The sequence below is a fragment of the Brassica oleracea genome, unplaced genomic scaffold, assembly GCF_000695525.1.
Source record: "Brassica oleracea var. oleracea cultivar TO1000 unplaced genomic scaffold, BOL UnpScaffold01027, whole genome shotgun sequence".
Lineage (NCBI taxonomy): Eukaryota > Viridiplantae > Streptophyta > Magnoliopsida > Brassicales > Brassicaceae > Brassica > Brassica oleracea.
In genome coordinates, this window is record NW_013617601.1 from 20406 (window position 1) to 31828 (window position 11423).

The window sequence follows — 11423 nt, forward strand, 5'->3', positions numbered from 1 at the left end:
ATCAATTTTGCATGTGACTTTAAAATCAAGTAATAGTGCGTCTCATTTTTATTATTTTCGGCAAATTAAAATATTTGAAAATATAAAATATCGACATTATAATTTTTTCATAATATAAAAATTACAAATTATATTTTTAATAAAGACTATAACATTTTTCTGAATATAGCAACTTTATGTTATTAAAATTATTTGTTATTCTTTGCTATATTATTTATACCTTAAATAAATAGATATGTAAATAAAATAATTTTCTAAATATTTCTCCCATTTTCTTATATTGGCGATTTACAATATGAGGATTTTTTATTTTACCTCAATTATTTGAAATGATTTAAAACAGAAATGTAACCAGAACAAAAAAATTCGAAATTTTTATATATCCATACCACACAAAATATCAAAATATTCAATTACTTTAACCAAAAATCAACTTCATATATAACCAAAATGTTTCATATATTTCTAAACAAAAAACCACAACCAAACTGAAATCAAAAACCAATAAAAGCAAATTAGAGTCGAACGAAAATCGAAAATGTTTATAGCGAAATAAATTAGTTAACAAACAGTTATATCAATAAATTTGTCAACAAATATACTCCCGCGATTTTAAAAGCGCGGATCAAAATTTAGTTTTCTTTTAAAATTAAATACTGAAAAGAAAACATTAAGCTCATGTTTTATAAACTAATTTCAAAGCAAGATACATAAAAGAACAGTAGAGATCAAAATATAAAAACTCTCAATTAAGTAGTTCAAACCTCAAATGTTTAAACGTAAATATTTATTATATTTTAAAATTTTAAATATTACAAGTTTTGTATTTAACAAATTGTTCAGCGCTTTTAAAACGCGGATTAAAATCTAGTAAATACAATAAATGATTTTATTTCTCTCATTTTCTTTCTTTTGGCATATACTCCAAGTCGGTATGTAATGTTTTCATTTATTCTATTAAATTTAGTTACTATAGTTTACATTTAGTTGGTCTTCTTGATTTGGTGTTTGTATTTATCGCATTAAATTATTGGTCGGGATGAGTTTTGTTTTAACAATGAAACTAGGTTTTTTTCTTTTGCACCATGTGCAGAAATAACTTTTTTAAGAATTTAAATTATATTTAAAATAATTTAAAATATATTTAGAATAAATTTTGTTAATTTTATATTTTATTATTTGCTTACAATATTTAATATTTAATATAATTATATGTAAAATAGTATAAAATCAATATTTTTTATATTTATATTTAATAATACATGTGTACTCAGGAAATGTTTTTTATCTATTTTTTTTGGTTAAAATATATTAAATCAAATTCTATAAAAATCAAGAGAAAAAAATTATTATATATAATTAAGAAAACGTAAATTCTAAAATTTGTAGATATTAAAAAATTAATGGTATTGGGATTAGAAAATTACAAATATTTTAAGAAACTGCATGAAATTTTGAAGAATTATTTTAGTAATAAAAATTATATAATTATAAAATATAATTAAATAATAATTTGAAAATAATATTATATTTCTATTTCTACTATTATATTATTTATTGTTACATTAATGATAATTTATTAGTTATTACCATATTTTAAAAAACTTACCAAAAATATAAACAACATTAAATGTAAATGTTCATGTCACAGACTCACAATTAGCTTCAAGTCATATCATCGTTGTTAGTATGACTTGTTATCATTTTTCTTTCAAAATCAATGTGATGATGACATATAGCAAATCATTTCTCAAATAATGTCAGGTGGATGTCTAGGGAACAAGGGGATATATCTATTTTACTAAACGAATTTTTGTACAACAACAATGGTGTGTCTAGATGTTCTAAAAAGACATTGGAGTGGTTATTAATTAAAAGCATATATTGAATAAGATGAACATTTCCTTTCTAAAGAAGAATAGTTTTGAGTGGAATGGTGAATAGGGTGTTAAAAAATGGATAATAAGGTAAAAAAAAAAATTGTAATATTATAAATTGTATATTAATTAATGAAACCTCAACATTATATTTTTGTTTCCTATTTTCAAAGCAATATATACTAAATTTTATAATATTTATAAAATATATTTAAAACTTTACGAGGATGAACTGATTAAATGAAACTAAAAATAGTAATATAGTTTTAACTTTATTAAAGTAGAAAAACCTATGTTCAAATTGAAATAGTATATGCAACTCAACATAGTCAAAACTGAATACTTGAACTGATCCAAAATACTATTCTTAAAGTCAAATATCTAATTAGATGAGAACATACAAATAAATGAATATTTTAAAATTTTATGAATAATTACGTTATGAAATCGTAGCTACTCAAATTTTCTTGAGATATTTCTAATTAGGTTTGCTTATATAACTCAATACCTCAATACTTTAACTTTTTATAATTTTATCCAAATGACATATTTAAAATTTTAAAATATTACAAATATTTATTAATGTAATTGTGACTTTATGTTTTTTTCTCAAAAACAACATATATCAAATTATAAAAATTGTATAAATGTATTTCACCAACTTCAGGCTTTATAACACTAGGGAAAATTTTGTTTAAGTCTGAAAGAGGTAATTGCTGACATTATGTTTTGTTTTCACTAGAGTCAGTTGTGTTAGTTGTGTCGTTTTATGGAGTCAAAATTAGTCATGAGCTTATTTGGAACTAATCATCTAATTATTACCTTAGTGACCATTATTTGAGTTATTGATTGCAGATTGTATGACATAGAAAAGCCAAAGTAGATTGATATGCCAATAATATTCATGCTTGTGAGGGTCTATGAAGGATCCAAAACTGACATCCAACATAATCTACTTGATTTTCTTGTCTTGGAGCTTGGCATTCCTCTTTCAGGTCTGAAAAGACTTGTATGTGTAGTATGGTTCCCCCCTCTCATCCCTTAAAAAGAGAGACTGGAAATAGGATCAATGTCAAAAAGAAGTGAATACTTAGTGGTTACCACCATTAGTGTTTGCGTCATGGAAGCATGTCCAATACTTAGTGGTTACCACCATTAGTGCTTGCAAAATATAGAGAAATCAACAGAGGGAAGTGAGAAAAGAGAGAGGAAAGGAACCAGACTGTTTGTGTGATCAGAAACCTGAATGGGTAAGAGTCCATGTGTTATGTGATTATTTATTCCCTCGATGAGACTGCATCTTAAATCCTTAACTGAGGTTAGTGATGGTGGTTTTGGATATCTCTTATGAGTTGCGGGCTGAATTGTTAGGTTGCTAAGCAGAGGTCGAATACATGGAAGTACATTCTAAGGTTGGTACCAATTGATGTGGTTTGTAACAAGTAGTAGTGAAAGTGATGCTTTGAAGGATATGTGAGTTCCTATGTTTTACAGCTCTTTTTAATGTTCCGTTCTTTGTTTTGCTTGAGAAAAAAAGGCCAAGTCTGAGTGAGTTGATATATCATCGTTTTTAATGGGTTTTGATCATGATATAAGTCATGTTTAAGAGTATTTTATGTATATTTAGGCTAGAGTTTATTTTACATCAGAATTGTAGGTTTTAAAGCTTTTGGAGAGACAAATCAGAAGTCAGTAGAGAGAAGATTTTGAACTCCCTTAAGTACGCTTTTGATCTCCTAATGCAGTTATTCATATCATGATTTCTGTTTCATTGATTATGTTTGAGTAAATTTCTTGCTAGATTTAAGGTTTTTTCTAAGGTTAAGGATGAATTGTTAGATTGATAAAAAATTTAAGGGTTATCTTATATTTTTCATCTCAATTGAACTTAATGCTTATTCTAGATCTGTTATGGTAATTGGTAGATACAAAAGTGTTATTGATTGTCTGACTTAATCCTAAAGAGTGAAATACCTATCTGCAAAGAAATTCGGTTTAAGGATTTTGTGAACTTATCAAATGTGTTCTTAATGTTTGTCTAAACTGTTAAATTTGCAAAGAGATTTGAAATTTTATGATCTAGACATAGATAGTCTATATAAAAAAAATTGGTTGATTTGGATATTATGATTTGAGTTCAGGAATTGTTCTTAATAAACCCTTAACAATTGGTTTGATCTGTAATTCTAATTTATCTGAGAATTTTTCTAAGTCTAGTGTTTTTTGTAATCGTTTACAGCCGCTTTTCATTCTCTTTACTTGCATTACATTCTATTGTGTTTAGCTTAATACGATGACTGAAGTCTATTGAGTGATTCAGAGTCTATGTGGATTCGATTTTTTAATATTGCACTGTACTTCTGAATTTGCAGAGTAGCTTGTAGGGATATAACTTGATCATATCATTAGACTAACAAATTGCATTGCTTTTTCTCCATGTTTTCGACTACTTATTCCATACTATAAGTTTAGACAATTGATTGTAATACATATGAAATGAGGACTGTGTCGATCCAGTTCAGATTTGAGATGTGAATTAAGCTTAATTGATCCCATTTTGTAGTGAATTGAGTTTCCAAAGATTTCCCATTAAGGCCGCACCAGACTTTTGATGAGAACATGCAAATGAAAAACGGTTGTCACGTGTTTATGGTTGGAGGCATAACACACATCCTTTTTGTTGGCCCATGTTCAAGGTCACCGTACGATCTTTAGTTGCTAATTGATTCAAAAAGAAAGTCATGTGCATAATGAGTATTTAGTACTGTTCCATGTCGAAACCAAATGCCTTTATACAAATCATTCTTATCGCCTCTGCGTTGTGCCACAAATGAACATCGCTTTTTCCCTTCGAGTATCTAAGTATCTTAATCAGCTCTTCTTTAATTTCATTCAGAGTATCCATTATGTGACATATTTCGGGAGTTCACAACCACTGCCACCATTGTGTTTGATGGGATTCCAGAAATCAATATATCCTCTTCTACGGCTGATGTTATGAATTCTTCCAAGACTCAGCCATTTATCAAACCAGAACGATGCAAATAGGCCATCATGAACATCAACCTTATGAAAACCTTTCACCATTTTTCTACATCCAAGATCCTTTGGTACTGATTATCGTCCTCAAATTATAACCTAAATGTGGATTTCGTAATTTTAGTCTTGCTAAATATAACTCAAAGTTCTTTTTCTTTGGGAGCATTTATACCTCTGAGTTCTTGAAATGTTATGGGTAAATTAGACTATAATAATCTGGACGGTAAACAAGATTTTGATAATAATTGAGATTCATTTTGATTACTAATATTTACATAGTTTAGAAACCTGAAAAGTATTTAGAGTTGTTTTTAAACCAAAATAATATATAAAAATAAAATAATAAATATATTTTATTTAACTTTAAACAAGTCTCAGTTTGCTCTGTTCTGTGTTATTTTTTTTAGTTCTAATTTGTTTTGTTCAATCTTTAAATAAAAAGAAATAACTATTCTTTAATACATGACATTTTCTTTTGGTCAAATAAATAATAAATTATAAATCTAATGGGACATAGTTCACTTGAATAAAATGTATAAAACATGCGAATCAACTTGTGTCAAAGTATGGTTTTCCTTTTGTCTAAAATGACAGTCTTATCTCATCTGATAGCATAGCATAGCAGAGCTGCCTAATCCACATATTTTTTTAAGTCTCTACGTCTACATTTCTTATTGTTTAGAAATTAAAAACACTGATTAAGAAAGAAAATTTACAAATGTTATGTATTTAAAAGAAAATATACGTTTGTAATATTATTAGAGTATTTATCCTTATAATAGCATTTAGAAGAAATTTTTAATATACTACTATTTTTTTATAAATTAAAATTACTGTTTTATATAAATAGGAAAGGAAAGAAACATTTTCATATTTTTTTATTTTATAATAGAAAATGTTATTTTTATGTTGCTGACAAAAAAAATAGAAAATGTTATTTTATTGAAGAATACATAACAAACATTATAATAAACTCTATTTCTGTACTCTATTATAGAATTTCTTTATACTAATTTCTTTAATAGTATAAAGAAAAAAAGAGAAAAGGGAAGGGAAAATACATGGAGATAGTTTTATAGTAATTCCGTTAAAAGAAATTATGACGGCGGTTATTTAGCTGGATAAAAAGTAACAAGACAGTGGTTAAAATGTCTGTTTCACGTTTGTCATGGAGACAGAGAGAGAGAGAGAGAGGTTAATGTAAAATACGTAATAATTAAGAGATAATTAAAAATGGATTCGTAGGGTTTACATATGAAAACGAAAATGGATCAGAGATTGGAAACAAACAATCTCCTCTCCTCTCCTTCCTTCCCCATTCATCTCTTTCTTCTGAAAACCCTAATCTCTTCCTCGCATCTCTTTGCCTCACTGTAGTATTGTCTCCTCTGTTTCTTCTATGATAAAAATAACTTCAAAGTCCGCGTGAATTCACCTTTGTAATAACGGGGAGAAAGAAGATTTCAGGTACGCACAACCTTCTTATTTGATTTTGGATTCAAGTTTTTTTTTTGGTTTAATTTGGATCATCATGGGTTTTGATGTTTCGCTAGATTGCAAGATGTTCTTTTTTTTTTTTTTTATTATGTATCGATTGTTCATTCTGATTTGTTTACTAAACTTTGATCTTGTATTTATGATCTGATTGGTATTATTAGTTCATCGGTTCTGGGTTTTTTAACTGGTCGGGAGAAAGATTTGTCCGAAAAAAATGGCGACAAATGGTTGCGATGTGAATCAGCTTGATTCCAATTTGCTTCTCCCTCCACGGAAGCGATTACTCGCCGGATTCAAGAAACAGAACTCCAATGGATCTTCTTCATCTTCTACTTCGTACTCAAATGGCTCCTCCTCCTCTGCTTCCACCGTTGTGCAGACCCATCTCGACAATCTGTTGACTTCCCACCAGAGTCCGTCTCCGGAGGAGCTAAAAGCAACCGCTGCTTTAGCTGTAAAGATCGCAAAGGCTGCGAGAGCCGCAGCTAATGAGAAAGCCATCATTGCTTCCAAAGCAGTTGCTGCAGCCAAGAGCGCGTTGGAACTGTTCGCTTCTTTTCCGGCTGAGACGGTGAAGGAGAGGAAGAACAAGCAGAAGAAACATGTCCCCGTTCATGTTCTCTATTCGAAAGATGAGGATTTAGCGCGTAGGTTGAACCAAGCTATAAAAAACTCCCCTAGAGTATTGACCGGGCATAGAAACAAGAAGCTAAAGAGTGTAGCTACGTATGAGAATAGTGGAGCGATTAGTAGTACCATGTACGATGGGAATGATGTTGCTGGTGTTGTAGATTCAGACACCTCCACTGATGATGATGAAGTAGACAGAACAAGAGTTAATGGGAAGGAGAAAACAGGGGAAGGGAGTAGCTCACTGGGGAAAAGAAGAGGAAGAGTGAAGCTAAAGAAGTTACCTTTGAGCATGTGTGCCTCTAAGGGTCAAGAAAACGGAATCATCACAAATTCCCTGGCTCAGACGGGAGGTTCTAGTGGTGGTGTGGGTCAGGTGAGATCATAGCAGGACTAAAATGGAAGTGTTAGGATCTAAAGTCACAGGAATGCATGTGTGTGAAGCAGAAGACAAAGTTGTGTACGATCATATCAACTCTTTTACCTAAAAGAGGTAAAGATAGTGCAGATTCAGAAACATTGCTATTTTCAGTAGAATCGGAATGTTGTTTCTTATTTTCCTTGTTCTGCTTTTTTGGGTAATGTGTTTGGATTTTATACTACTTGTATAGGAGTATTTGCTAGATACATCGTAGATTTTATATAGTATATGTTGGTTGTTGAATCATCGTGAGTGTTTGTTGAACCTATGACTATTTATTGGGATCTGTAGCTGAGAGTCGAATTTAATAAAAGTGATGTCTTTCTTTTGTTTTTAAACGTCTTCTTTTTATTCAAGACAAATTTTAGTGGGTTTGTTAACCGAAGAAACTAATTAAATATAATGGGGTTTATGTTTCTTTTGTTTTAAGACATTTTCTTTTCCCAGTTCCATCTTATTCAAGATTTTCGGTAGGTTTGTTAACTACTCTAATGATTTAATGTTTAAGATAATGCACAGATTAAAAAATAATAACTTTTATAAAAAATTTCTTGGTTACATAAAAATATTATTAAACATAATTAATTTCACTAATAAAAATACAGTATTATGTACTTGGTTATAAATATCACATTATTAATTAGGTTTTTTTATCTAGAATAGTAAAAACATGAATTAGTTTGCAACAAAACATTTCCTAAAACATCAAATAAATTAAAAAGAGGGAGTATTTAGAACCTCTTTAAGTGGTATTTTTAGTTTGAGAAATATATATGAGATACTAGCTATGGACTAAAATGGTCTTTATTACACCCTGATAAAGATAGGTCAAATCTTATTTATGAAATTTAATTGTACTGGAAAAAATCTTACGTCTGATCTCAAATAAATAAATAAATCTTAATCACTCAATTTTCCATTAATTTTTAATGAATTTAATTATTAAAGTTTTAAGCTCTTTCTCTCTTCGTAGATAATAAATTATTTTTCTACTTCTTACATTTTCAATCTTAACTCTATTTCTGATTTTATATAAAATAATTTTGGGATCTTTTATTAAATTATGTTAATTTAGAAATATATATTTTCAAAAACAATCTACAAATATTTTATCTATTATATATTAATTATCAATTTTAAATTTAGGTAATATTTCATAATAAATGTCGTTTGCTTTTTAATATAGTTGTAGTGAAATTTTACCATTGATATTTTTAAAATTTAATTAAAATAAAATAATAAATCAGTTAGAGATAAAATAAAAAATTGAATGGTCTTTTTAAGATTTGTGAAGATATTATGACACTTCTGGTAAAAACAAAAGTAGTTATAAACAATCAATTTATTTGGCACTTTGATATATATGAGTATATATTTATATGAAGTCGTAGCGGTAAATATATATATATAAGGAAAATAAATTTGTTATTTCTATTTTTGGATTTTAATGAGTGGAGACAACTTGGTTGGGCACATGCAGATCCACGTGCTCATATGTAACTTGAGATGCAAATGACAAAAGTAAATGCGATTTCTAAAGACAAAGGTAGCCACAAAAATGAACTGTCACGTTTAAATGTTGTCCTAGCGTGGCGTGAATGTGAGTAAGAAAACTCATTTTGTCATGTAGCCTGTTTAGCTAATTACTTTTTTTCTACTTCATGTTTTTAACGCTACTTATTTAATTCTGTTAAAAATTTTGATTTTTTTTAATGTTTTTGAAGTTTCACTTGATTTTTAGTGCTTTTTTTGTATTAAAAATATTGATTTTAAAACAAATTACAAAATAAAAAACAAAAGCTCTGACAGGTATCATCACAGGAACATTGTAAACAAATATAAAAAAAACAAAAATAAAATTCTATAAATGAGCATGAATTATTATTCATTATCATATTTAGGAATGAACAAATTTGTTTTATATTTTTCTACAATAAAAAAAACGAGGAAAAATGGAAGAGAAAAATTATTTCTTATAAATGGTAAATTTTTTTTAAGAATATTAAAAAATGTATTATTCTTTTTCATTCTCTGGTCACCATTTATAGTCAAAGTAAAGTTTTACACTCTGCAAAATATACTATTTAATTTGTTGACTAATACTGTTTAATAACTTATCTGTTTGGTTAAAATAAAATTCATAGTGTTGTGTTAACTATTAAACTATACATAGGATTATATATAAATGATGAACTTTTAATCACACGACCAAATGATCATATGTTATACTAAGTTTCCTATCACATCTAGAGAACTGTTTACTCTGAAATTTAGAGAAAAATAGAATTGTGACTTTAGATCGTGGTTGAAACGGATGGTTTTGTTTCTAATACTCTTTTGTTCCTTAGTGATAGACTTTCACTAAAAATTGATAGACTTTTTAGACTGTTTCTAATACTCTTTTGTTCCTTAGTGATAGACTTTTTAGAAAAAAAAATTGTTTCAGAAAGATGTATTGTTTGTGTGTTTCTATGAAAAAATTGTAAACTTCAAGAAAATTAATTGATTTTATTGAATTACTATTGGTTAAAAGTTATTGAAAATTGAAAATTACAGAAAACGATACATTTATTATGGTAGTTTAATGTGTTTTCTTAATATATGTGAAAATACTAAAAATATATATCTTTGTGGAACAGAGCTGTTTCTAAAAGATCCATATTTTAGGATTTTCACACTTATTAAAAAAAATATCAAATTTTAGTTTCTAATACATTATTTTCCGTAATCAATTATTTCCCACAAGTTTTCACCAATAGAATTTTAATAAATACAATTATGTTTTTTGAAGTTTACAATTTACATTTAATTTATGCATTGAAACTATGAAAAATGTATCTTTTTGAAACAATTTGTTTTCTAAAACATGGATCTTTTAGGAACATAGGGGTAATTTTTATTTTTAACTTTTGCACTTAAATTCTTCAATTAATTTTTCTACTAGTTTATATCTTTAATTTGCGTTTAATGTTTGCTTTTAATATATACACTTTAACTTCTACCTTTAAGTTCCGCATTCATGTTATTCCTTTAAATTATCATTATCATATTTTTTATATTACTATTACATACTCCTTTTGTTCTTAAATGTAGGATGTTTAAAAAAAAAAATTGATGTTCCAATATAAAAAATGTTTTTAACTTTCTAGGTAACTTTTACTTTATTAAAAACTGTGTAATCAATCATATTTAATAATCTATTTTGTAATTGGTTGAGTACAATTATTTTATAGCTTTAATGATACTTTCTAGACAAAAAAACAATTTTCTTAATATGTGTGTTTTTTCCTAAACATCTTATATTTAGAAACAGAGAGCGTAAATATAACTATCATCTCAAATTTAGCAAAACTCAAAAATATTGCCATCGATATATGTGGAATATTTATGACTTGGACAGTAAATACAAATATGCACCTAAGAAAAATTGGATTTTGGAAACTATCGATAAATCAAAAATCTTGTTGAGAAAAATGTAAAAGTCATGATATTTGTATGACATCACATTTTTGGTAGTTTAAAAGATTAATATATTACGGAAATAATTTTGTAATTTTTTTGCTATCATTGAAAAATGTTCGATCACCAAAAATAAGTGATCTTACCAAAAACAAATACGAGTGGATCACTATCTGGTTCTATGATTACAAAATGTTAGTGACTATAATTATGTAAATAACTATGATATGTTGAGAAAACGCTCTCAACATTTCATCCAGGAAATATAGTCTTGTAACAATGATACCAGGCAAAAGGATGTACATGATATTTAGAATTGGTGCAAGATCTCATGAAACAGAATAATCAACTCGTGACAATGAACCATCGAGCTTTTCTTACTTTATTTCCAAAAGTAAATATTGTATAATCCAGTTATAACAATTAGGAAAAACGAAAACTGTTTTTTTTTTTTTTTTTTTTTTTTTTTTTTTTTTTTTTTTTTTTTTTTTTTTTTTTTT

At 27.5% G+C, this 11423-nt stretch overlaps 1 protein-coding gene across 1 annotated transcript; it reads left to right on the forward strand.

Moving 5' to 3' along the window:
- Nucleotides 1-6152: 6152 nt before the first annotated feature.
- Nucleotides 6153-7793, forward strand: LOC106320700. The gene is made up of 2 exons (XM_013759067.1): nucleotides 6153-6383; nucleotides 6575-7793. Exon 2 carries the CDS (start codon nucleotides 6628-6630, stop codon nucleotides 7429-7431), a length of 804 nt encoding a protein of 267 aa, XP_013614521.1. The 5' UTR covers nucleotides 6153-6383; nucleotides 6575-6627; the 3' UTR covers nucleotides 7432-7793.
- Nucleotides 7794-11423: the final 3630 nt, after the last annotated feature.